General features: G+C 46.4%; 1 protein-coding gene across 4 annotated transcripts in view; it reads left to right on the forward strand.

Moving 5' to 3' along the window:
* PAX7 (paired box 7) overlaps positions 1 to 27759 on the forward strand; it is a 103862-nt gene that overhangs the window by 39828 nt on the left and 36275 nt on the right. For all 4 annotated transcript variants that reach the window (XM_074161509.1, XM_074161508.1, XM_074161512.1 and 1 more), the window contains exons 5-7: positions 11018 to 11217; positions 25627 to 25792; positions 26874 to 27073. In XM_074161509.1, the coding sequence (XP_074017610.1) occupies positions 11018 to 11217; positions 25627 to 25792; positions 26874 to 27073 (566 nt within the window). The remainder of the gene's footprint in view (positions 1 to 11017; positions 11218 to 25626; positions 25793 to 26873; positions 27074 to 27759) is intronic.

A 27759-nucleotide genomic window follows, 5' to 3' on the forward strand; every position in this document is an offset into this window, starting at 1 on the left:
CTGTCAGCTGCACATTCAGCCTTTAGCGACCCCCTAAGGTGCGGGCTCTGGCAGCTCTAAAGGAATCTGCACAAAAACGCCTTTTTGTTTTGTCCAAGGTGAGACAATGCGAACAGGGCCCTGCACCAGATGACAGGGCTGATAAAGGACCAAGCGGCGCAGGGATATCTTTCTTTCTTTTCACTCCTTCATTCAATCCTTCTTTCTGTCACTTGCATTCTCTCCTCCCTGTACTTTTCTTTCTTCTCTTTCTTCTCCCGGCTCGGCGAGCAGAGAGCAGCAGAGACAAGCAGAGGGGTTCAATTGCAGGCGAATGTCACAGTCCAGCTTCTCAACACATTTTCAGCGGCAGCCGGAGTTGCTGTTGGCCAACTTGACGAGGGGCACGCTCTGTTTTGCAGGTCCTTTCTCCTGGAGCTCTTTACAGTCACGTACTTTGTTTTTTTTTTCTCCGTGGGCTGAAATTAATGTAAAGCTGGGAGTGTTTGTGTGTGTTGGGAGAAAAGTAGGCAGGGGAGGAGCGTAAATACGGAGAGAAAGATGGGGGAGCCAGCAGTAGAGAGAGCAGGAAAGCAAGTGGAGGTAGCTGTGAAGTAAGAGAGGATGTGTATATATATACACACATATGTATGTATATATATTGTGTGTATATATAAAGATAAAAAACATAGGGATGCAGGAAACGGATGGAAGCAGAAAAGGGAGAAAAAGAATGAGAAGTTCTCCAAGGACAGCCACCTTAACGACTTTTGCTGCATCCCTCTGTTTTCACAGACACGGTAGAGGACAAAGTAAAGGAAGCGAAGTGGTTGCTCGTGCCCGCTCTCGCACACCTCTTGGCTTCAGGCGGTCGGTCTGACATTCAGATAAATGAAGCAGGGCTTGCAAACAGCAGGAGGAATGTGTTTCTCATGTGTGGTTAAGTGGTCTCTGGTGCCTCATTCTCACGGGCTGGTTTTTCAGGATTGGGAAAGGTTTATGAGGTTAAATTTGTTTATCTTTCCTGAAAGAGTCTTATATTGAAAGGTCTTTAACTTGATGTATCCAGCCAGGGAGGCCCAGGGCTGGAACAGCAGAGGAACTACAGGACAAGATTAAGGGCCGTTGGCAGAGCTATATAGAGGTTTAGGATGAAAATAAAAGAGGGTGTTGCAAATTGGGATGGAGGAGCAATGATAGAGCTGTGCAGAGACCCCAGGGTAAGAATAGCAAGGCAGCTATCGGCCAAGATTGAGATGTGCTGGCAGAGTGCGTGGGGCCCAGAACTGGAACAGAAGGGGTGGCAGTACTTCAAGTACATGAGCATAGCCCTGCTGGGACAAAGCCAGGGGGAGCAGAGGTTGTCACAGACGAGAAACTGTGAAACCTGGATTTGTGTGCCTCGCTAGGATGCTAGACATCTGAGATGGCATGTCTGTGCATACATGACGTGCTGATCAACGTGTTACACCAAGTGGATTCTAGCCCAGGTCTGGGGAAAGCTAACTCGTGCTTAGGTATCACCAGCATCTGAGGCATAGCTATGGTGTTTCTGCTCAGCTTTGGGAAAATTACTAAGTAAAAAATACTAGAATAGATTAAGGATGGGGGACTGGATTTGGGGTAGAAGCACACACGTTTCTCAAGATGAGACAGGAGGTATAAGGGCAAACCATCCCAGAGATGCCTGTCCTCTGGCTGGGGTCAGTTCCGAGGCTCTCTCCTGTGGATCTGAGTGTTATTTTCACAAGGGTGTTTGAATAGTACAGTGCCTTTTCTATTATGGTATTTGTACCCCCAGGCACCCTCAGAGGGTGGTCGTAACACACGTGGGGAGCAGTTAGATATTGTATTGTGCTCAGAATGAGGAGACAAACTGGTGGAACAGGCTCCTGGAGGTTCACCCCCTTACTATAGTGGCTGTGATGTTATGTACGCTTACTGCTGGGGGAAAACGGGCACGGCTGGGGCACAGAGAGTGGGATTACGGCAAGCTGGGCATTATCGGGGTTTCCTTGCATCTCTTTGGCCCCAACTGGAGCTTCAACCCGGTCGAGGCATGGCATGAACTTGGTGGGTGAGAGTCAGGGCCCCAGGCTGAGCAGTGGGGAGAGTGCTGACTTGGGGCCATACCATATTGCTGCCCCAGGCGAGAGCTAATTACCTCTGGCAGGAACAGTGCTGAAACAAAACACAGAGTACCAAGCTAAACATGTACATTAAATTTTACCCTTTTGTCAGTCACCTACTGTTTTTTCAACCCCAGGTACCATAGACACATTAGTCCTTGTAATGGACAATAATATGGATAAAGGGCCTGGCTTCGTACACTGCAGGCCAGGTAATCTGTCTTGGGTTTGCCTGCTTCTTGGAATTGTAAGTCAGGGCAGTTAATCAAAGGATCAGATCTCCCATCCTTAACACTAGCGGGCTCCCAGCATCCTGGGTACCTATGCCCAGTTCTCCTGTGCAGCTCAGACCCTTGAGTGGGACGTGTTTGCGCTGCTCCATCAACTTCCCTATGTCTATGAGAAATTCTTTTAAGAGAACTGGAGAGATGAAGCTGAAAAGGCAAGAAAGCAAAAAAGAGAAAACTCCAGAGAAAGTGAGCCGAGCTTTTCTTCTCCCTGCCTCTTTATTCCCCCTGTATCCCAGCTGGTCTCCCTTTGCTTCCCAATTTTGGGAGCACTATTGATGCCTAACTACATCGTTTCAATTCAAGTAGAGGAGCCAGCAAGCCCCTGCAGTCCCTCTCGTGCAGCTCTCCGCTGGATCCTGCGCCTGCCACAAGCACGCGGCTATGAATATTGAAGTGAAAAAGGGGCCTTTTATGGACTTCACAGATGTGCTGGGGAGTTGGGGCAGGCCTCATTACCTCGGGGTTCTTTAAAAGGCCAAACAAAAGCCAGAAGAAAGAGTGTTAGGGGTGGAGGGGGCAGGGAGGCGAGAACTAGAAAAAAGTTGAAAGAAAAGAAAAGGCGACTGGAGTTGATGGATATTCCATCTGTTTATGTTCAGGCCAGTGCTGGGAATTAACAAAGGCTGTTGGAGACATAGGCTCTCTTTTGCCCTCCCTCTCTCCCTATCTTCCTCCAAATGTTCTGGATGATTTGGTTTTGTTCACCACTCGCAAGGAACAGAATATGCTGTGTTTTTTGTGACCATGTGTCTTTGCGTGGGGGCACTGCAGCTGGTACCTTTGCTGCCAGACCCTGATTTGCGTTAGGATTTGCTGGGGCCCTGATGTCTCTTACTACTTTCACATGCAGAGTAGATGGAGCCTCCAGGGCCAGATCCCTCCACCAGGATAAATGAGTACAGCTTCTTGGCTTTTACCAGAACTGCACTGCTGTACGTCAGCAAAGGAGTTTGCTTGGTCTGTGCGCGTGGCATGGATTATGAAAGAGCATCTGGTAAGGGAAGCGATTCCTTCTTCTTTGTGAGCTTGGAAAACCCTACATCTAATTTAGCTTCCAGCTTAGAGACAAAGGTAGGTTCCCAACCTGAACAGAGTTGGATATGTCTCCACTCAATGCAAGTCCTTGTATTGGCAAGAGCCTTTTGGTGATGGATGACAGTTCCAAGGAAAACAGGGTCTCTCTAACTTTTTCTTTCCAAAATCTTGTAGTGCTCCACTTGTAGTTGTGCCTGTGAACCTGGGTGGCACTGAGCAGGAAAGCTAAGGTACTTGTTCAAGATGTAGCAACTTTTACAGTGGAAAACGGAGGTGAATTTTGGACCTCTGTGCAACCCAAACTGGCACTCTAACCAAAGAGAAATGTATATTCTTTTGTTTAGAATATGTATTTCATGGCCAAGTGCCAGGTGAGATGATACTCTCTTAAAATCCCAAAGCTATCCATGAGTTAGGATGCAAATTCTGGCAGAGCTGGGAGGAAGGTAAGTTTGGGGAAGTAGGACAGCCAGAACCAGGTAAAACTTAACACATCACACCACCTTTGAGTCTTCAAGCCCAGCATGTGAATGTGAGGGCTCCTCACAGGTGAATTTTTGGGATTCAGACATTGAGAAATCATCGGATCGCTCGTTCCAAGCCAGAACAGGTTGTGTGGTTCTCACCATGGTTGTCCTGCTGACGGGCTGTGTCCCGTCACCTGTGCGTGAGGAGATGTACGCACTTGGATACCTTTTGCATATACGCTTCCTTTTCATCCATTAAACGTCCAGTTTTCCTTCCTCCCTTCTTCCTACAGCTTCTCCTTCCACATATGATCTCGCTTATTCAGTACAGATCTTGACATGATGAGGGAATTATCCAGTTGTGAAACACCTCTCTCTTTGACCCCCCCACCCTTTTCTATATTCCTCCCAGACAGACAGACAGACAGACACACTGTCTCTGCTCCCCGTTCAAGAGCATCAGCTCCACTGTGAGTATTGTTTCCAGGTTGTAAAGCCCATAATGGACATTACCTCAGTCTGTGGTTTGGTTACAGCTGGCCAGTTCAATGCCTGAATAAAAAAAAAAAAAAAAAGAAAAAAAAAAAAAGAAAAAAACCCAAACCTTTATCTCCTAAGGCCCCCACACTAATGCTTTGCTGAACACTGCAGTCCCCAGCTGAGCTGTAAATGACTTTTTCATTTTCCTAGGCCTGCTACCCGGTCTGTTTGGTATTCAAGGGCACCCCACCAACAGGCACTATCATTCTGCTTGGGCCGAATTACTTGATTAAAACGCATATCAACTATTATGTGATTCGTTTTCTGCCGCTGCTCCACACCACAGCCCTCTAAACTATGTTAAACTGTAATACAGCTGCGCAGGCACGAGCAAACGCTGGAGAATGGGGAGTTTACAGGTTGGAAAGGGGAGGGAGGGGGAAACCCAAGCTTTATTGTATGTGCTGTGTCGATTATTGGGTTTTGTGTCTGGGAATGTGCTTGGACAGGGGAAGAGGGGCGAGAGATGAATCTGAAACACCTCTGTCCCCCTTTGCAGTCCCACCTGCTGTTGGACCGGTTTGGATGTGAGCAGGGGTTATTCTGTGCCTTCTCTCTCATTGTGAACTCAGGACTTCATCATTTTCCAAGAAGAGAGAGAAAAGGATGTTCTGGTTTTCGTGTTGGAAAGAAAAATCAAGGCAATACAATTCTGTGCTTGTGACGCTGCCACTGTGTCGCCCTTCTCTCAGGCTTTTCATAGTCTTGTTTGCATTTTGATGGGTTTTGTTTGCTTTCTGCCAGAGGGAAAGGCAGATGCTAAGAAGTCAGGTAGAGTTTCAGCTCTTGCTTCTGAAGCCGTTGACTGCAGGGTCCAGCACGGGAGACAGGCTCTGTGAATACACATCTGCATCTTGGTGATCCTTGTTCATCCCACATCCTTTTGGGGGAGTAGAAAGTCTGATGTTTGCGGTCCCACCCCTCCTGCTCCACAGATGTACTGTAGCTCAGGTCCATGGCAAGGATCTCAGCTATATTATATCTTCTTATTTCAGGTCCTCATGACAAGGTATCCACAATCAGGAGATATTTTCACCTGTGAGATGGTTGTCTCATGGCAATGTGGCTCCCTTTATTAAGGCAATGTCAGGCAGCAAAAGCATCAGGTGGCAGATGGAGCCTGCCCTTTTCAAGGTCATTGAGAGACTCTTTAATTGTCCTCCAGCATAAAATAGCCTGGAGTTATTTTACGTACCTGAAGCTGAGGTACATCCGAGACTGGAAAAATGTGCATATGTTTATGCAGGGGTAGCTCTTGGGGCCACCAATCATGACAGCTTTTGTGGATGGAGAGCGTTGTGAAGAAGGGTGACCCTGCTGTAATGTGGGGGTGCTCAGATCTTGCTGGTACCTTCAAAGTGAGATTTTTCTTACTCCTCTCGCGCTGTTAAATCCAAGTTCCCCTGTGGCTGCATTAGCTTCCCAGCCAGTCACCTCCAGATCTGGTTTCGTGCAGCGTCGCCGTTGCTCCAGCAGCGTCTGGGTGAGTTTGCTAAAACCAGTTGCAGGACAAAAGGTGCAGTTATAGCTAAGCCATTCACAAAACCATTCCCTTCCCCCTCTTCATCTCTCCCCTCCAACACACATTTAATTTTTAGGATGGTGCAGCTGGAAGCAACAGAGAAAGAGAGAGAGGAAATGAGAAATACTGAAGGAGAGAATGTGCAGCTCCCCTTTACCCTCTAACAAAATCTGATCCCCACTTTAATGAATGCGTTTTCATGTCTGGTCCTGTCTGCCAATCCTTCCAGACGGCACCAAGGTGCTTCAAGACAAGGCAGCAGGTCCTTGTAGAGCATCAAGGGCTCAGTCTGAGCCTGGAGGGTCTTGTTGTGGCCGATTCCACCTAATCCTGTTGATTAATTTAACTCCAGGGCTAAGAGGCGCCCAGAAGCAGTGAATGGAGGTGGAGAGGAGAAAGGCAGAAGGGGAGGCAGAGAAATAGAGAAGTGAAGGGAATGGGAGGACACATCCAGTCCATAATTATGGAGGGTTTTTCTTGTTCCTTTCCTCAAGGTCCAGTCCACTTCTATTCCTTTCAAACCCCTCCAGAGATCTCTGCTCAGCTCTTGCTAATTGTACCCCAACCTGAATCGGTAGCATTATTCCGGAATGTGAGTTTGTGGGCCATAATTTACACATTTCCTCATGCTAGAATGGGTCCCAGGACAAGCCCAGGCTTATATTTGTCACCTTTCCTATGCCATCCTTAACACACACCTGCGCACGTGCTCTGGCTGCACTCATTTCCATGGGGAGAAGGAATCATTTTGGTTTATTCAGTTTTCCCCGGCTCATGCTCCCTGAAGATGTGGGACTTGACATTGATCCACGCAAACCTTCAGCAAGCCCCTTCATGTGGTCTTCTCTTCCCCCCTTGCGCGAGCCGTGTTGTGTCTCTGCTCCAAGAAGGTGCCTCTATATTCGAATAGCCCTCCCTGAGCAGAGGGAAGAGCTTATGAGTTTTCACACCGGCAAACTTGCTTTCATTCCCATAATGAAGCCTGTGTCTCTTTATTTCTAAGAGTATTGCAAAGCAAAGAGATTTGAGCAGCGTGGCTTTTTAATTCTGAGGTACAGAGAAGTTAATGCTAAATAATAAAGATGGAATCGCTGTAAAAAAAATCTAGTGGGATCAGTGTGTGTCCTGTAATATGCACACTTTTCTCTTAGTTTTTCCTTTTATCTGACTTGCCCTGCTGTGAGATTTTTTCCTCCATCCACTTCTTCCATTCTGTTCTTTTCTGTCAATCTTTAGCCAGTATGATATCCTAGGGGAGCTGCGTATCGGACAGCTAGCTGTTTCCCATCCTTCATCACAACTAGTGATTGCTAAGCCACACAAGAAGCTGCTGCTAGATATTTCTCCACCTTCGTATTTACAGGGTGTTCGTTGCTGTCTGTGCTGAGTAAGTGTAAAATGCTACCAGCGCATGCTAATGATTATTTCTACGGCGATAGCCCCGTTGTGCTGGAGGCTGCAAACTGGGATTCGCCCCCTGCTCATGCTGCTGCCAGTGCTACGCATCTATTTTTCACAGGGATGTGTCGCAAAAAAATGAAGCATTCAGGTTTTGAATAAATCCCCCTGGACTTGACTTTGGAGGGAGTCTCCTTGAGTTACTCTTGCAGTTTTGTAAAACTTTTCATTACACAGGATGAAAGATGATGGCAATGAAACCATTTGACCAGCAGGTTTCAGCTGTTTAGGAATGGAAAAGACTTGTTAGATCCTCGAGTTGCGTCTTAGGCAGGTAAAGGGACACTGTCCCCTGATAATAGGGATGCATTAGATAATAGGCTCGTACTGCAGTCTGTCTCAGCTGAAAGACTTTCTATATTATTTAATGAATCTGTGTCTGACAGCAGCAGCTGCATCGTACTAAGACCAGCTGGTTCCAGACATACCCTGGGATTTTTCTTGCTCTCTTGGTTTCATCTTTGTAGTCGGGTTGTTGGAGCCTCGGACTTGGCACGAGGAACTGTGGCTTCTTTTCCCAGCTTTGCTCCTGACTCACAGGGTGACTGTAGGTGGGTGACTTCCGCCATCCCTGCCACGGTTGTAAAATGGAGATAATGCCAGTCGGGAGCTGTTTGGAGACTTGTGGATAGAAAGGGTTACGTCAGTTTATATTGCAAAGTTTGGCTCTCCACCCTTCCAGCCCTGTAGCCGGTGTGATGGCCAGCACAGTTGCTGGTGCTGCTGTTGAGTAGGACGGATTGTTACTCATGACACTCACTTGTCCTCTCCCAAAACTTTGTGGCCAAATCAGGGATTCTTAATTAGGAGCATAAAGCTGTTGAAGGAAGTTTGGCTGTTTTCCCTTCCAGGCTTCTGCAGCAAAAAAAAAAAAAAAAAAAAAAAAAGTGAGCAAAGTGTGGGAGATGAAACATGTTACAGACCCTTTTCTAGACTTTTTTTCCTCACTTGGGGTGATACTGGATCCCAGGTTTGTTGTGTACTATGTAGGCAGTTGGACGAAGCAAGTGGATGAGCTGTAGGGAGATGTTAGAGCATTGCTATCGAGTGGCCAAGAGAAGAATTAGATCTTTAAAAAGTCATTTTGACATTGCTGTCACCATAGTTCTTGCCAAGCAGGTTGGGGCTTTGTTGCAACAGGCGTGAAACACGCCACAAATGATGATTCCTGTGCTAAAGAGCTCACAGGCTGAAAGTTGCTACTAAGCATGCATACTAACTACATGGAAATGCATATTTACTGTAAAGACATATGCTCAGCTGCAGACTTAAATGACATTTAACTTAGTATATTTTCCTTCCCCTTCCTCGCACCGACCCTCTCACATCCTGGACTAAAACACACTTGTTTGTATTTTTTTTCATATAAATTATTTCCAGAAAAGATACCAACTAATTAAACCAATAGTAGTCGGTGACTTCAGTGATTAACTGAAAGAAATTTACTATATGCTATAGGTTTCCAGATGTGCTTTTGCACAGCATGGTACTCCAAGGTCCAGATGTGCTTCTACCTGCCCCGAATCATCTGGGACCCAGATGTGGAGGGCTGTTATTTTCCAGTACAGATGTTCCTTTTACACCAGTTGGGACTCCACAGCTTCCCTGAAAATGGGCATAACCAAAAAGCTTGTTTGGGAACAAATTTCTGCTATGTACAGCGAAACTGTCTTTAAAATGTGAGATAGAATCCGCTCCTCTGAAGTCAACAGTGAATTTCTCAGTGACTTCAGTGAGAAATGAAGGGTTCTTGATTTAAAAAGCTGTAAAGACCCTGTGTATTGGTAGGCCAGAGCTAGAAGAAGGGAAAACCTCTTCAAGTGATGTGTTTGTCCCCAAAATGAGCCACTCGCTCCTCTGCAGCAGAGTTTCTCTGACTCCGGCGCAACTGTCGTTAGCCGAGTTCTGACACCGCATCCTCCCTGTGAAGCCCCGAGACATAAAAGCATTTTTGTATTGGAGCGAGCTGAATGCGGTGGCATTTTGTGGTGATCTCAGTATAAACAAGTGAGCTCCGATGGGATATTTGCCTCATACTCCTCAAACTGCCGCCGCTCTCGAGCAGCTGTTGGGGAAGTCACAGCTGCCGTTCCCAGCTCTGAAAAGAAAAAGGCAGATTTTTGGAGGATGATAGTATAGGAGCTGAACAAAAAGAGAGGACTGAAAAACACTGTTAGCAACTTTAGGGAACTTTATCATCAAGTTGAACATATGTAAATCCAGCTTTAATCCTAAATTAGCAAAGGTTTACTCAAAGGAAAAAAACGTTCCTCTATGAGCACAGTGTTTACGCAGATTCTGCCTCACGGTCTGTCTGTGTAGTTACTCTGAAAGATAGCAGGGAAGCTTGGCAGGGAAAAAAATAAGTGCACATTTAATGAGCCTCTTATTTTCATGACAGAGAAGGAAAAGGTGACAGAGGCCAGATCTCTCACCTAGCTGAAAGGTTTCATATATCATATTCTTCCTTCTCTGCTGCCATGAACCAGTGGCACGTTTTTCACTGTCCCAAAGGCAGACAGAAAGTGTTGGCCTGGCTGAGATCCCCCATACATCAACATCTGCACCCCAGGGAACTGAGAACCTGCGCATCTTTGAAACCCAAGCTTTGCTCCATGAGAGGCCTCTGGTGAACACTGGAGTCACGGCTAATGCTGTTCTTGGTGGGTCACCTCTAACATCCACAGGGTCTGGCTGTAGACTTGGTGAATATCAATGTAGTGCCTTGTGCTTTATCTCCAGTCAAAAAAAAAAAAAAAAAGAGAGCAAAACTGGCCTTACTTATTCCAGCTGTACTTGTTGGGGTTTGATAAGGGCCTCGGGAGGCAATAGTTGCGGTGCCAGGCTCTAGGCAGGGAGAAGGGAAAGGCAGAGGTCCAGGGCAAGTGAAGGTGGAGGAATTAAGTGACCAAGTAGACATTGGTAAAGGACTTTCATGGCATCTTGATGCTGTGGGAATCTGGTCTTGTGTAAAACTGCTGCTGCAATTTGGGAAGTTAAGAGGAACCGTATCGTGTGGGCAGCCCAACCCAGAGGTGAAGTGGAGTTGGAAAGGTTTTTCCCAGCTGTAAAAATTCCTAGTATTTATTTTTTTCTTCCTAAGGTGGTTTAAAAAAATTGAAATGTCAAACATTGATACTTGACAAAACACAAGAGGAAATTAGGCTGCACAAATCAAAGCATTGTGTACTGAATTTTTACGTGCTCATTTCAGCTTCTACATCTTTTCGGTGTAAAATATGCAACTCTGAAACATGGTTATTTGTAATAAAAAAATGATAATTTCTTGGAATAAGTCAACAACTGGAAGTTCTTTCACCATAACAATGTGAATAGTGGACTTTGAACCATCCTTTTCCTGCAAAGAGTTCTGGTTTTCAGAGGTTGTCTTTTTACAGTGTGGGGAAAAAAGTAATAGTAGAAAATTACAGAAATAGCATAAAACTGGTAGATGTATTGTACATGGACAGAGTGTTTGTTTCGATGGGCACCATCACAGTAGGACTGAGATTACTTTGCTGGGCTGCTTAACTCTTCCTTTCTCCTTTGGGCTTTTGAACCACGCAAGCCTCACCTCCCATTGCTTTCCCACCCCAGGTAACAGGCTGGACGAAGGCTCTGACGTCGAATCCGAACCAGACCTGCCTTTGAAGCGCAAGCAACGCCGCAGTCGAACCACCTTCACCGCTGAGCAGCTGGAGGAGCTGGAGAAGGCCTTTGAGAGAACCCACTACCCAGACATCTACACACGAGAGGAGCTGGCTCAGAGAACCAAGCTCACCGAGGCCCGAGTTCAGGTAAGAACTGGAGCCAGTGGGTGGCAAGTCAGCCTGGTGGCCCAGCTTCTTGTTTACCTTGGGGAAGGAGACGGTAGTGCAGGGGATGAGGGTGTTGAAAGGTGGTAACATGGATGCACTTCTTCTCTGCAGCCACATCCACCAGGAGAGTTGGGGTTGTTCAGCCTGGAGAAGAGAAGGCTCCGGGGAGACCTTAGAGCCCCTTCCAGTCCCTAAAGGGGACCTTTAGGAGAGATGGGGAGGGACTCTTTATGAGGGAGTGGAGCCATAGGACGAGGGGGAATGGCTTTAAACTGGAAGAGAGGAGATTGAGATGGGATCTGGGGAAGAACTTCTTTGCTGTGAGGGTGGTGAGAGCCTGGCCCAGGTTGCCCAGAGAAGCTGTGGCTGCCCCATCCCTGGAGGGGTTCAAGGCCAGGTTGGACGGGGCTTGGAACAATCTGGTCTGGTGGGAGGTGTCCCTGCCCAGGGCAGGGCGTTTGGAACGAGATGGTCTTTACGGTCCCTTCCAACCCAAACCATTCTATGATCTGAGACTTAAAGCCAGTTCTGCAGATTCCCACGTTCCCATGGATTTGCAGATACGCCATTTGGATTTGGCCTGTTGCAGAGGTACCAGCTGGAGGGTTTCCATCCAGGTTGGGATCAGGAGCCAAACTTTCTCTAACTTGGCAAGGCATTTAGCTCTCTGTTTTCTGTTGGAGAAAATTCCTCCATTTGCCCAGGAGGAAGCAGTGTGTGTGTGTGTTTGTATTTGGTGTTTTAGGAGAAATCACACCATTTACCAACCTTGCCCAGGGGAGCAGATCATATTTTGCAAAGTTTGCAAGTTCTGTGTGTGAATTTTCATAAAACTTTTTTTCCCCCAATCTCCAGAGAGCACAAAAAGGGCGGGGGGAGGGAAGAAGAGGGGAGGAGCAGGAAGGGAGGGTTGGAGCCGGGGGACTCTGACATCTACACGATTAATAGCCCTTGTGGGAACTCCACACAGAGACCCTTATGTCTTCCAGATAAAGGCTGGGTCAGCAGTGTGTGCAAACACGCAGAGGGATAAGGAGTGTGAACAGATCGGGGGGTATAATAGAGTCCCTTGGGGAACGGGAAGGAAAGGGGGAGGGATTGGGGATTGTGCTGGGTTAAAGAAGTGAAATGGAGACCCCAGCAGTCCGTCCTCCGTGCGGCCAGTGCGATTAGGTTTCAGGCTAAGCACAGGGGTCTCTGTGCACGCAGCCCAGAGTTGAATTGTGGGCACTGGGAGAAGAGGGAAAGAGCACTCCAGGCTTGTGACGGGGAAACAGTCAATTAACCAGCTCCTCCGAAACAAAACAGGCTTCTTTTTGTTCTGCGTTTCTCAGGATAATGAGCTTGATGTGCTCTCTTAGAAGCCAAAACCACCAACAGTTCTTGCTGTTTCCCTTCAGCTGTCTGGGAATGGACATTCCCCCCACACCTGGGACATTCACTGGTTAAGGACTTTTCCCATTAGTGCTCTTTCCCAAAGAAGTGCTAAGCCAGTTGCAGCACCCCAGGAGGTGCCCTCTCACCTCCCTCCAGCTTTCTCTTGAGAGGTACTGGGTTTTCCTGAATCCATTGTCCCTCAAGATTTGGCTATGGAAACTGCAAAAAGGAGATTTGGCAAACTTTAAACTCATTTTAGTTTCGACCTTGGCAGAAAGAAAGTTGATTCTGTTCTACCTCAAACCAGGACAGATCTTAGCCAAAAGACTGTGCCAGTGTGTCCAACAGTAATAGTGTTAATTTGTTAGCCATGTAGGTTCATAGGTAGTTGGAGCCTGGGAAGGTGGCTAATTTAGGCGACTAAGCTACCAAAAGTTGGAAAGTGTAAATTCCCTCATTTTTGTTTTGCATATTCTATTTCTATTCTATTCTAGAAATATTCTATTTCTAATTGGTCTTGCTTGTTGTAGATGGACATAAGATGCTAAGGAAGAAACAAAAAAGAGATGTTTCTTGTGGCAAACAGGTGGGAAAAAAAGGAGTTTGAGTTTGAACAGAGTTTAGGTAACACCTTTTTATGGGGTGAGAGAAACCTGGGTTGCATGAGCCGTGATGTGGGCATGCTGGGGAGGAAGGGAAAAGCCCTGCAGTGCCAGGGAGTGCGAAAACCAGAGGCAGGTTCTCTCTTTTCCAAGGCACTCTGACCTCACTGTGACAGGGCTTGGGAGAAAGGAGGGAGGCGAAAACAGAAAGGGAAAGCTAAATAAATAAATAAAGACAACCTTTCCCTCATCTCAAGCTGTGATCACCGAATCCCCCTACTTGCTCCCAGGCAGCTTGCACGGAGGTTCCTGCCAGGGCTCTAGTAGCAGCTGTTCTCCGAGGCACATTCCTGATGGCTTTCTCATTCCGACATCCTGGCAGAGTCAGCTTCTTCCCACCACTTTTAAGCCTGCCGCCCCTTGTAAAATTTTCTGGATATCAGAGCAGATCTTTTACTGGCTCTCGGGACCTACAAACATTAGTCAATCAAGTTCTTGTGGAAAAGAAAAAAAAAAAAGCCACACATATACCCATCCAGCAGGGAATCTTCTACCACCTTATAGTCTTACTTCTATCTTAACTGAGTTTTTAAGGTCAAGAGACGTGCTTTGGATTAAAAATGGCTGTTATAACAGCAGGGCCAGCTGAGCTCAGGGTTTCTGGGTGTTAAGGGCCATGCCAACATCTACCCATCTATCTTGTCCCCAAAAGCTTATCATGTTAACATGTGAAATGGCAGGCAGACGTGTGAAAAATATTTTGTGACCCATAGTCACAAAAGAAACTCGAGAGCAGCCGTCACTGCTCCTCAGTGTCTGGTCATTGCTTCATCCTTGGGCTGGATCTCAGTGCCACTTGGCTGCTGCGCAGCTGGGTCTCTGAATCACTGCTCGGGTGTTGCCATCTCTGTCAGATACACACAACATCCCTGCACTAGAATCCCATTTTGCTCATCGTTGTACAAGCACTGAACAAAACCAAGGGGGCCTGACCATCTCTTTGCTTCTTTCTCCTCAACTCTTGGCTTCGCCATGTGAAAGGTGAACTTACCTAAGTCTCATTCCTTCTCTCTGATACCTGAGTGTTCACATACCATAATCTCTTCCACGTGAAAAGCTGATAGCTCTGTTAAACTTTATTGGCAGGCCTCAGAGTCTGGCTGGTCGTGCAGCTGTCCAGCTAAGTGGAAGTTTGACACGTTGACAGCTAATAAAATTCACAAGCTGAACAACAAGAGGGGGTGGTGGTGGGGAGCAGTTCCAAGATCCGGTTTCTCATCTGCCAGGAAGATCACTGGAGGGTGAGCAATATTTTCGCAAGGTCACTGCAGTGTCTGTGTGGTTGAGACGTAGGATTCCAGCATTCAGACTTCAACACACCCAAACGTACGAGCCATTAAAAGGTTAATCCCAAATTGAGCATAGCCAGGGACAAGACTGCAACGGATTTCCGGAAGGATCAGGATTACAGTGCCAAACCCATGCCCAGCGAGGCCACCAGTGGAAATTCCCACTGACTTGTTTTTGTGCAAGGCAATGTCTTGACTCATGTGTCCACACTAATTGTCCAGCACTGAACAAATTCTTGCCCATCTGCAAGCTCCCGTTTCCACCCTTCCAGAAAACAAGCTGTTGGATGCCAAGCGTTCACGGATTTAAAAATTAAGTCTAACAGCTAAGCAATTCACTTAGCTAATTTAATGGAAGCTTTGATTTTGAGCTTGAATGTATTTTGGGTTTTTACACCAGTTTTTGCAATTATCTAACTGATGATGTCAAAGTTTTTATATGGAAAAACCCCCTAAATGGGATTCTGGGATAATTTTGAAACTTTTCTCCCTGGTATTTCTAGAGAAGGGACATTTTTCAAAACAACCCTTTTCTCATAAACAGTAGCTTTGCCAATACGCTGTTTTTCAGTTGGAAAATAGTTTCATCAGGAAAATTCTTGTCTAGGTGTAGAAATGACTTCTCAAAGCGATGCTAAGAATCACCAGGTACATCAGTCATGGGTCTAGGGAGTTGAAACTAATCCTTCCCCTGGATGATCCCATTTGTGGATATGTTTGCCCAAATGCGTTGTGTTTTTAAGGCTAGTTAGAATCATAGAATCGTGGAATTGTCCAGGTTGGAAGGGACCTTTCAGATCATCCAGTCCAACCATCAACCTAAATCTGGTAAAAAACATCACTAAACCGTGTCGCTGAGCACTATGTCAACCCGTCTCTTAAATACCTCCAGGGATGGTGCCTCAGCCACTTCCCTGGGCAGCCCATTCCAAGGCTTAATAACCCTTTCAGTGTAAACATTTTCCCCAATATCCAATCTAAACCTTCCCTGACGCAACTTGAGGCCATTTCCTCTTGTCCCATGGCCTGTTCCTTGGGAGAAGAGACCGACCCCCCCTGGCTACACCCTCCTTTCAGGGAGTTGCAGAGAGCGAGAAGGTCTCCCCTCAGTCTCCTCTTCCCCAGGCTGAACACCCCCAGCTCCCTCAGCCGCTCCTCACAAGACTTGTGCTCCAGACCCCTCACCAGCTCCTTCTCTGGACCCGCTCCAGCCCCTCAACGTCCTTTTTGTGGCGAGGGGCCCAAAACTGGACACTAGTTACCAACAAAGCTCAATGCTCATTTCTGGATTTTAATTAAATAGTACCAACAGAAAGAAATATAAGGTAAAACAAAGCAGCGCATCTGCCCAGATTGTCCTCAGGTCAGCACCGCAATCCCAATGCACTTAGAAATTTCTGCACTGAAAATGTTTTTCACAAACAGACCTCTGTGCATAGATTCCAACCCAAGCAGCCCAGCTCCGTTTTTCCTGCTGCTATAAAGACTCAGATGTGGCAGGCTCCGAAGTATTACCTCAAAAACCTTTCCTGGTAACCTACCAAAATTGTTCCCAAAAAATAGATGGCGGGTTTTGCTTCTCAGCATCAGCTGGGGATGATTCAGATGGTCAGGGTGTGCGTGCTGGGATAAACGCTCACACCACTACCAGTACGTTAATCCCGGTTCCTATGGTTTGGGCAGTGGGTTCTTTCTGGAAATAAATAAGAAGCGCGAAGGGGTGGGTGCGTCATGATGCTGATGTCTGTTATTAATCCCCAGGAAATTCCATGCACTGAGAAACCGTTATTTCAATAACAAAATTAAACTAGACAGCAGGAGTCGCAACCCAGTGCTTTATTGATCATTTTTATGATGGGTACCATTGTGATTTCTGCCTGGGAGAAAATGGATGTTTCGTTTAATAAAAAAGCTCAGAGCAATTCTGTCTCTGAAAACTTGGTGCATTTCTAGGCTACTCACATAATATGTATTTTATGACACAGTTTCGAACTGTAGTAAACAAACAGCCATATTCCCGATAGTGCTGCAGCGGCTCAGACATGCCAAATGGAGCGCCAGAAAAGAAATTCCATTCAATTTTTGCTTGAAATTTTTCACAAAGCAATTCTGTTCTCGGTGCAAAGAAGCTGAAAACCTATCGTTTACCCGCACTGCTCTGCAGTCTAGTTTCCAGAAAATACATGGTTTTCTCGGGAACTTCTCAAATTTCTCTGTTGTGGGCTGGCGGGGACCCTGCTGCTCTTTCAGCAGCTGTCACAGTGGTCAAAGGTCCATCCTGTTCCTTGAGGTGGTGCTGTTTGAAGTGGAAGGTATTTTGGGGAGGGATGGTACGGCCGTAAGCAGGTCTCCCCCAGCTCCGAGCATTAGAGTTGCGCAAAGCTGCTGGAGCCTAACGCTCTTTGCCTGGTGTTTTGCTTCCCAAACTCTTTGAGATGTGTCCAAACTGGCTCTTCTGAGGCAATCCCCCTCCCTTAAGGGTCAGCTGAGAATGTTTTCTTTCTTCCTGAGGGTCCGACTAGTTTACATTTCTTGTGAAGAGAGCTGGGATGAGGTTATGACACAACAGCTGCCCCGTGTTTTTGGCAGCAGCCGGGGGGCACCGAGGGGCTGTGCAGAGGAGGCGGCAGTTGGGGCTCTGGTTGGCAGGGGCTGGCTTGGCACTCTCCTTTTCCACGGCACGGGGCCAGCCGTGCTCTCGCACACCGGAGCGTCCAGATAGAGGGCCCACGGCACAAACAGCCCCCTGGCACCGCGGCAGCCGGTCCGTGAGAACGGCGGTGGTGGCACTGCCGGTGCGTGTGCCCAGGCACGTCCAGAGAGCAGCGGTGCAGTGCCAAGCAGCATCCAGCTCCCGGGAGAGGTCGGAGCGAGGGTAACGTGCTGTTCCAGCCCGCTTTAAAGAAGCGGCTCTGCAAGGTAGAGCCAGCGAGGGCTGAATGCAGCCCGAATGGTGAGGAGGCTCCAGATGCTTGCCCCTCATGTCTCGTGGAGATCTCGCTGCAGAAGGATGTGGCTAATGGGAAGGAGAGGTCGGCTGCAGTCTTGTAACGTTACTTTCTGTTTGCTTAATGAATCGGTGCTCGATGTCTCACGGCATTGCTGGTGCTCTTCCCCATCTCTCCAGCCTGAACTAGAAAGAGAAACACAATTCAATTAAAGAGTAACCCATAGCATACTTGCCCCAGAGAATATGCTCCAAATAAGCCCTCAGTCTATTTACTAGTCACCTAAAATATAAACAAAAACAAACTGTAAAGTAAATTTCCAGGTATCGAAACCGCTGCGGCAAGTCTTTTTCCATCTGAACTTTGGAAAAGCCGGAGATGATCTCTTAAAATTGCAAGCACGTCCTATGTCTGTATCTAAGAGTTTGCTTAGAAAAGCATCAGCGCTTTTGGTATTTGTAGTTGAATTACAGTTACCAGCCCCCTTGGAAATAGAAATGTCCCACTGACAGGGGACATAGTCCCATCTATGTAAGCCTAAGGGCATCTTGCTGGAGAGAGTCAGCGCTATTTCGTTAAGTATATTATACTTTACTGAAGATGAAAATGATAAGCCTAATCCTGTAGTCCTTCTGGCAGAGCATTGGTTGAAATCAACAGGAATGAATATAAACTTCGGGACTCGCAGCATAATTTGACAGGAGCAGCTTGTTTTGTACGTGTGGGGCTGGGAATCTGTATGAAACAAATCAAGAAATTTAGGTCAGAAAGTGCTCCTTTGAACTTGCTGGCTTCTGCAGATGGAGGAGTCCGTTCGGTTCAGTAAAATGTGATTTTTAGATAAAACTGTGGATTTTTGTGTTGAGATGCAAAACCTGGAACTGAGTTTTTGATCGTTTGTCCTGTTTTGCTTTCCTTGGTTCGCTTTGGACCACGGGGCAGAACTGCCAGCCCCATGGTCGCGAGCTGACAAGGGGATCCCCTGAACAATGTGGTAATGAGTTGATTTTCTTACAAAGGAAAGAGGGCTCAGAGGCCAAAGCAATGAACGCGATCCCCGTTCCCTGGATGAAGCGCTTGTGTATAACACTGCGCACTCAGCTGGTCTAAATGGAAGTCAGTGAAGTTGCACTGATTTATAGCAGCGGAGTGTCTGTCCCATTGTATTAAAAACAAATAGGACCTCCCAGAGGTTTTATGAGAAGAACCTTTAATCACAAAAATTTCCAGTCCAACGAGGGTGTGGACCAAAATGTTTCTCATAGGCTTTGCTCGTACGCCCTGTGCTGAACCTCTGAGTCCAGCAGAGCCACCAGGCAGTGTGGGAGCAAGGACGCCGTGGCTTCCAGCAGCCAGCACATGGGGCTCTCCCCTGCTCTCAGTCTCCCCAGCTAAGGAGGCTTTCCTTTTACTGGGACACCAGTTAAATAGATGCTGTTTGGTCAACAATAGAAAATGTTTATAACAATCAGGAGTGTTCAGCGGGGTGTTTTAATCTTTGAGCCCCTTCCCGTAGCACTGAAGCTATTTTTAAAAGCTCATAGCTTTTTCTTTTGCAAAAAAATATTTGATAGTGTGAATCGATGTGCTGCTGGTTTTGCTGTTAAAGGCCAGCCTATTGCTGGCCAAATAACAGCAGCAGGAAACCTACTCCCCAACATCTCATTCACCTCAGCGAGGTGTGAACATCAAAGCCTGTTCCGAAATGTTTAAATGCAACTCTAACACCATTAAGACTTGGCTTCTGAGATGCAAGTGTTCAAGTGGAGAGAAAGCACTTCATAAAATACACTACCTGACAGCAGCGAACTCATCCTAACGTCTTTCAGCTTCCACAAGTCTCATTCATCCTCAGATATAGGGTTTATAGAGAGATAAACAGATAAGTAAAACAGAGGTTTTATTTTAAATTTTATTTTATTTTAACAGAATTTCCTCTGACAACTGAAATAATCACTGAGAAGCACAGTCTGTAAAATGCAGAGCTGGAAAACACATTTGCAATCGATCATTCAGTATCCAACAGCTATTTCATTCCATGATAATATTTTTTTTTATTTGTAAATATTATTAATTTTTATTACAGTAAGGACTAAAGCTGCATCACTGGGCGGGGTTGGATCTGGAGCTGTGAAGCCGGGAGTTCAGACCTGGGCTTAGGATGTCTCAGTGGGCAGATCTATCCCATTTCTCCTGCCTCCTGCTTCCCCCTCTGGAGTATGAAATCCATTAGCAGTTACGAAGGGTTCATACTGCGATGATCATTTAAAGGTAGAGATGGCCTTTTGGGTGAGGAAGTGTTTGTGACATGATTAATTCTTAGACAGCCACTCAAAGATTAGAAAGAATATTACAAGAGTAAAGTAATCAATGTCACAATCAAATATTTCACTGCTAACGACGGTTTGGGTTTTTTTTAAAAAAGAAGTGTTTTGCAAAAAAATCCACCTACCACAAACTGTTGAAATTCTTCAATAGATTGTTATAAATAGCTAACACCTTCAGGAACTGGGGTATGCCAGGAGAAATATAGGCTAAATTCATTGGATAATCTCATTTGTGAAAAGTCATTTGTTCTGCTCCACTAACCTTGTTTAATATTTATCTTAACCATATCGCCCACAAGTGACAGAGGCTTGACGTTTTAGGCACTGAACCAAAGTGTCACTAGATACAGCCGCATCCCTAAACGTGTGGATAAAAATCTACGTGCCTAAAATCAGCGGACTGTTATGGGCTTTTTTTTTCTTGTTCTGTAAAGAATTTTCTCCATGGCCTCGATGATGCTTGTACGCTTCTGATGTCTGTTTTTCGCACTCCTCAGCCCCTGGCAGAAGAAGCGCAATCGTCTCTAAACTGTTGTAGGGACTCAGAGGATCCCAATTCACTGTAACATCTCAGCTCTTTCCAGTCTGGGAGGGCTGACTCCTGGCACCATCTGAAAGGAAGCATTCGGATGGAGCAATAACTACCCTGGGCTCTTGTCGCTGTTGCTGCAGGAGTTCCCCATTAAATGCCTTCTGCATCAGCCTCCTGGGAAGCCCATATTTGCAGCATTTGTGACTAGTGTGGGGCACTGCAGGGATCTGCCCTGGTCCAAAGGAGAACCTGGAGAGGACCTGATCTGGCAGAGTCTCCTCTTTGCAACCTGGGGAGGAACCTCATCTGACTTTGGTGGAATTTTTTTGGTGTGCTTGGGCCATAAATGTCCATCTGATTCTATTCCACCTGGTTTCTACTACCTCTTGGGCCTGTGAAAGCAAACACATGTTGCATCTCTTCCATTCTGCTGGAAAGCGAAGGCACAACTTGGCTTTTCCAGCCCTGTTTCCATTTATGAGCTCATTTATCCCATCTATCTTTCTCCAACATCAAGTCCTGATTAGGCTGAGCAGGAACACAACAGGCTTTCTTTCCCACAGGAGGCTCTTTTTGACCTTCCTTTCCTCTCCTTGTCTGACAAATTGTGGGAGCTGACCCATATCTGGGCGGCTGCGGGGATAATTCAGTCCAGCCCCATCCTGGCAGGCAGCTGTCTCTGCAGCCCGTCTCTGCTGGTTGAGAACAAGTGGCTGGGACATCTCGGGCCGGCCGCTGGCAGGGCTGGGTGCAAGCGTTCAGGTTAAATAAGAACCAGTGCTAACCTTTGCCCCGAGCCCGTTCTGGCCGGGAGGATGGGCTCTTCTCGAATCAGCTGGTTCTGCGAGGCAGACAGTGATGAATTGGAGAGGTTTCTTCGGCGCGCCGTGTCTCCCTCTCCCATCTGGGAAGAGGATGGTGAAGGTAACAGACTGAGTGATATTCTGTGGTGAACATCTAGCATTCAGGGTCTTTGCAGCACCACACTCGCTTGCTGAGCAAGGTGCATGTGGACTCTGGTCTTACCTGGACCCTGGGCATGACTAGAACATGAAGAACCTGCTTGGATATCTTTTTAAAGTTACTTTCCATGAGGGCATTCCTGTATCTATGTGCTTTGCCTCAGCGGAGCAGTTTCTATAACACATCTCCTACGTAATACATTCTTTGGAAGATAATTCACAGGGACAAAAGCCCCAGATGTCTTTAGCAGGTACAAACTGTTGTCTTCAGTGGTCTATATTATACTTCCATACCCTTGAAAAGCAGCACGTTTACACAGCGCAGGATCTCTTCGCTGTGCACAGACAAATGATCACGAAGAACTTGAAGAACTTGTCTTTTTAAGAAAAAACAGGTTTCTGACATGCTGGTTTTTTCTGCTGTTGGGTTATTCACGCAGCCCTTTTCCCAAGGGCTGGCTACGTTTGGCCCAGCATAAAACTCTAGTGGTGTGATCCAGCCCCAGCAGCCTCTAGAACAACGTCTCCATAGGCAGACCAGCAGCTTCAAAACTTCCTCCTCTTCCTCCTCTTCTTCCCGCCAGTCTGGTTTTAGCAGCCGTAGCCTTCACCCCAGGCTTAACATGGTGTAACAGGATCCTCTGGCAGGGGGAATCTTTAGTGGCTGATAAAACCTTAACTGTTGTGAAATGAAAGCAGGTTCCCTTTGAAGTGCGCCTCGCATTACAGCTAGATGCTCTAGCCTCTATATTTTAACTACCAATAAAATGATTTATAAGCATAAAGGCCTGAGCCACCTTTAAGGCGGGGGAAGGGAAAGAATTGCTAACGTCATTAGCTGGAATGTATCCTTTTTTTTTTTTTTTTTTTCTGTGGGTTATAAATAAGGGGCAGAATCAACCTGTTTGGGCCATGAAATGTCCCTTCCTCTGCACGGGAAGATAAATCCTATCAATTTCTTTGTGGAAGATTTCAGTGTATTTGTGGCTGGATTCTCCAGCCAGGCTCTGTTAGGAAGCACTTCGTTTAAGCGTGTAGTTGTGAATCTCATTTGGTGCGTGTGTATTTACTGTTATGGTGCGTGTGTATTTACTATTATTATCGTTTATTATTTGTTTTGCTGTGATGCTCCAGCCAAGACAGAGATCTTGCTGCGCTGGGTACGGTGCCTACTGGCAGTTAAAGAGAGCTTCTAGCTCAGATGGCTTATTGTTGAAATAAACCAAAATGTAAGAAAATGTGGGTTTTATCCTCAGTTTAGAGGTGGTGATCTGATGCGTGGGTTGTATAAGGACTTAAATTTGTTGAATGCACCAATATTTCCATTGACTTCAAATCAGAAAAGCAATAGCTTTCCCGAAGTCACAGAAGGAGCCTGTAGCATAATTAAGAACTGACTTTCATTCTCTGGCGATAGTCCACCGTCTTGAAAGTTGCAAGACACCCCAAGAATGGCCCATGCCCAGGTATTTTTTGATTGACCTGCTCGTAAAAGGGTCTACAATATCCTTTTATCTCCCTTAAAAATATAGGAACTACACACTCCTAACGGGATGTGGAGAAGCAAGATGGGAGGAGCCGTTCACACATGTGTGAATTTTAATTCCGAACAAAGGATGCAAACGTGTGTGTCGGTGCACGGACAGCGATAACCTCACCTGGTGCAATAAAAGACAACACAAATCTTCTTTTCAAAGTTGTGTTTCGATCATACGTCAGCCAAGCCAACTGACAAACCACCGCGGGGCAGCCGAGTGCTTGTGGGGATGTTGATGTAGAAACGTGTCTCCCTACTAGACCATTTCACTCCACATGTTTCTCCTGAACTTCTAATCCTGAGTGGATTTGCCAGCATCTGGCTCTTGGTTATAAAAAAGGAACTTTCCCACCCTTTGCGATGTCAGGAAAGTGTCAGAAATCACTGGAGTGGCTTTTACTTTCTTGGAGTTCGATTTCTCTTTCCTTTTCGATTCCTGGATTCATAGCTGTTTGGTTATGTTTGCTCTTCAGTTATTTGAATTTTATATGCTCTCCATAGCATTGAGGTCTTTTTTTTTTTTTGGAGTGGAAGCTCCTCCAGCCTGGGACTGGGCCTTTTTCTCTGAAGAGAGAAGGTTATTTATCTCCATATTCAGAAATATTCAGACAGGTTTGATGTCCTTAAGTGTTGAAAGCGGAAGCAAATGATGTAAGAGAAGGAGCCAAGTTCTGTATCCCTAATTCAAAGCATGAATTATACATACATGCATGAGAAGGGGCCAGGACCGTCCTCTTTCCATGATCAGGGCAAACAAAAGGTTATTTATTAATTTGTGTTGCTCCTAGAAACTGTGCTACGAATTGGACTGTATAAAAGGGTTGTAAAGTTCTACGGACCTTAATGTTCGTTCACTTCTCTCTCCTTAACTCTGCCCTAGATTTTGCTAGCGACTTTTGGTGCCAGAAACGGGCACAGAGATTCTGACCTGCATGGACGTTGTTGCTCAATGCAGATCGGATGTAAGCTGACCTATTTCTGTCACGCTTTTGGAAGGTGCTAAGAGGTTATGCTGCTTCAGCCAGTAGTGCAGCGCAGTAGGAACAGGTCTGTAAAAAGATGCGTTTGGTGCCAAGGACCTGACATCAGCACTGTATACATTTCCGAGGGTTTAATTTAGACCAGCTCTTCCAAAGAAAATGGGGCTGCTTTTTTGTTTGTTTGTTTGTTTGTTTTCACTGCACATGGATGTAAATAACAGCGAGAAGTGAAGGAGACTGCCCTGGACTACAGGTCACACGCAACTATCATTAGCAGGTTTTAATCAAACTCTTTCCGCGGTGCAGTAGTAGATGCGTGACATAGAGAAAGAGCAATAATAGACTGGGATCCAGAGAACCTCACAGAAATTTGTGTGTGAAGCTCAGTGCATGCTTGTTTTTGCAGCAAGCACTGTGTCCACCACCATGTGGACTGAGAGCCAGCACTCCATTAAGTAGGCAACTCTCAGTGAAAACACGTTTTCCTGGTCATGCTGAGTGAATTATACGTACCCACAGGTGCCAGTAAGAAAAAGGCAAACTAAGAAGTGACCATTTACAGGAGGACTCAATTTAAAGGCCAAAAAGACACCCACTTTGAGATTTGGGTCATGGCTGAAGTGCAGAGCGCATCGGACTAAGGTTCTGCTGTGTTTGGGGCAGAGAGTTTTATTTTGGTTCACGAGATGTGGGGGACAGTTTGGACCGCAGTGCCTCAAACCCTTGTAACCCCAGCTTCTGATCTGACGTTGAGCAGCTTGGAAGCCTGATGGAGGATTTTTTTCCCCCGGAATGCTTTACACTCTTGATTTTTCCTCCATTTTTTCTTGTTGCTGTGAAATTTAATCGTGTTTTCTAGCCCTTTAGGCCTCACAAAGTCCAGCAGCTGCATTCTCATCTGGCTTGAAAGCTTATCCGCATACTTGTGAACCCCAAACAGGGATCGGGCCTGAGAGCCTCTCTGATTAAATGAAGTAAACCAAGCCCAAGAGACAGCTTGAGAAGCCCTTTCCACTATGCAGAAGGGAGATTGCCCACGATAAAACACATCAGGGCAGACAAATGCGTTTAGAAAAATCTCCCCCTGAGTCTTGCAGGTAAACTAGCACTGTAGGAAACACGAGCCCAGCTTTGCCCGTGCATTAGTACTGGGTTTATTTTAATGCACAGAGATTTAAATTGGCTGCAGTACAATTCTAGTGCACGCTGCAGTGCCTCTTGCAAGGGGAGCATGTCTTAGCATACAGACAACAGTGATTTGCTAGCGAAGCTAAGAAAACCCTGTATTCCCTCCGGTCTGGTTCTATCTATTTAGCTTGTCTAACATAGAAACCATGATGCTAATCTGTCTATTTATCCCTCCTAACAGTGCAGCCGTGTTGCTATTATGGTACTTAATCCTTCGGCATAATTCACATAGTTGTCAGATAACAAGGCAGAATGGCCAGGTGGTAGCAATGCATCTATTTGGTATGGACTCTCTCGGAATACACAAGCTAAATTACTCCTCTCCATCTCACCCTGCTGTTGATAGCACCCTCCCACTCTCTTAGTAGTATTTTTACCAATTTTAAATGCATGTCTCACCCAAGAGACAGTGGTATTATCATCTGGGAGAAAGGGAATGGAGGTGAATACTCACAAAGTCTGTGTCAGGCAGCGACTTGAACCTATTTTTGGCCAGTGCTGTAATTCAGGATGTGTGTCCTCCAGCAGCCCAGGTGAGATGGGACAGCAGCTCAGAGTCACGTGTGCTCTTTCCTCTCCCCGTCAGGTGTGGTTCAGCAACCGAAGAGCGAGATGGCGCAAACAGGCGGGAGCGAACCAACTTGCAGCATTCAACCATCTGCTGCCGGGGGGCTTCCCACCGACAGGAATGCCCACTCTGCCCCCGTACCAGCTGCCAGACTCCACCTACCCAACAACCACCATTTCCCAAGGTGAGCACCCGTTTGCCTGCGCTGCTCCTCTTCTCTTGCCCTATGTCATCTCATCGTCCCTTCCACATCATAGAATCATAGAATCATGAAATTGTCCAGGTTGGAAGGGACCTTTCATCTAGTCCAACCATCAACCTAACTCTGATAAAAAACATCACTAAACCATGTCTCTAAACTCTATATCAACCCGTCTCTTAAATACCTCCAGGGATGGAGACTCCACCACTTCCCTGGGCAGCCCATTCCAAGGCTTAATAACCCTTTCAGTGGAAAAATTTTTCCTAATATCCAATCTGAACCTCCCCTGGTGCAACTTGAGGCCGTTTCCTCTTGTCCTATCACCTGTGACTTGGGAGAAGAGACCGACCCCTCCTGGCTACCCCCTCCTTTCAGGGAGTTGTAGAGAGCGAGAAGGTCTCCCCTCAGCCTCCTTTTCTCCAGGCTGAACACCCCCAGCTCCCTCAGCCTCTCCTCACAAGACTTGTGCTCCAGACCCACCTGGAGATGGGCAATGGATGATGTTCTCATCCCATCGTCCCTTCCATTTCCAATTCACGACATCCCGCTAAGGCTCTTGTAATACATAGATGGTTTTCCTTTAGTAGAGAAGACCAGGTTTTTTCTCAGGTCAATGGGAACTCCACAGTTTTCTTCTCTGTCTCATGGTCCTTTCTGCTGTGTCAATGTGTCTCATGTCTGTAGTTCTGTTTAGTTTTGAAACAATGAGCACCTCATTATAAAGTGAGTATCATATAGACGATCCTTTATTCTGGATAAAACTCCATACTGCGGTTCAATGGAAGGAATATTGCTAATTCCATTTAGTTTTGGCCTTGGCCTTTACAAAGGAATTTACGGCTTTGGTCTGAGAGAAGATTAAGAGAAAATTCAGATATTTCATCCCAGGTTTGCATATTTTGTACTGTGCATAAACTGTCACATGAAACGCGTAAGTTCACACGGAGCACAGAGGTGGTGGGACCCAGAAGCTGAGATCAGGGTAGCCAAACCATCAAGCCACACTTTTCAGTCCCTGCTGTAACACCCCACGACCGTTTACCCCTGAACACTCTCTCCACAGACGGGGGAAGCACCGTACACAGACCCCAGCCCCTGCCGCCGTCCACCATGCACCAGGGAGGGCTCGCTGCGGCCGCCGCCGCCGACACCGGCTCTGCCTACGGGGCCCGACACAGCTTCTCCAGCTACTCGGACAGTTTCATGAACGCTGCGGCTCCTGCCAACCACATGAATCCTGTTAGCAATGGCCTCTCCCCACAGGTATGTGACCCGCTTCCATTCTCTTCCTTTGGCTGAGAGTATTTGGCTGGTCCAGATCCTCTGAGAGCAGGGCAAGCTTCAGGCTACCACAGTGTATTATGGTTAACAAGGCAGTCATTATTATTGTCACGAATTCTTGGAGGCAGCTTAGTTAAAGCAATTAGTTAATTTGTTTATCGGCAGTATCTCTGTCCTGAGCTCAGCACTCTGCTGCCAGAGCATTTGTATCCTGTTAGTTCCCACGTTCAGGTTAGCTCGCTGTAATCACAAACACCAGGACCTAGGGCATCGGTGTTTGTCTTCTCAACCCTCCAAAACGATTCCAGTGCAGGCATGGGCCCTTCGATGTGGATTTTAGCCCAATGACAGCACGCTTGACGTTTTTAGTTACTGTTTGCGGGCTCTCTTGAGAAGTGTTTAATGATTTGTGGGTGACTGATTTAGAGATTAGCTGAAGCCAGTTTGTCCCAGTCATGGAAAGCCCTTATGAAAGTGCCATGGATCTGAGCTTCCTCAAAACACAGGGATGTAGATCTGGGATTTAGTTTTGAGAAACTAATTGTCACATAAACAATTCTGTTAATGCTTTCCACAAGGACAGAAGGAGAGGTGTAGGTAAGCTTTAAAGGAGGAAAGGTACATTTCACACGCATCTGTTTGTGTAAAAGAATGGAGCATGTGTGTTT

The sequence above is a fragment of the Numenius arquata genome, chromosome 20 (genome assembly GCF_964106895.1).
Source record: "Numenius arquata chromosome 20, bNumArq3.hap1.1, whole genome shotgun sequence".
Lineage (NCBI taxonomy): Eukaryota > Metazoa > Chordata > Aves > Charadriiformes > Scolopacidae > Numenius > Numenius arquata.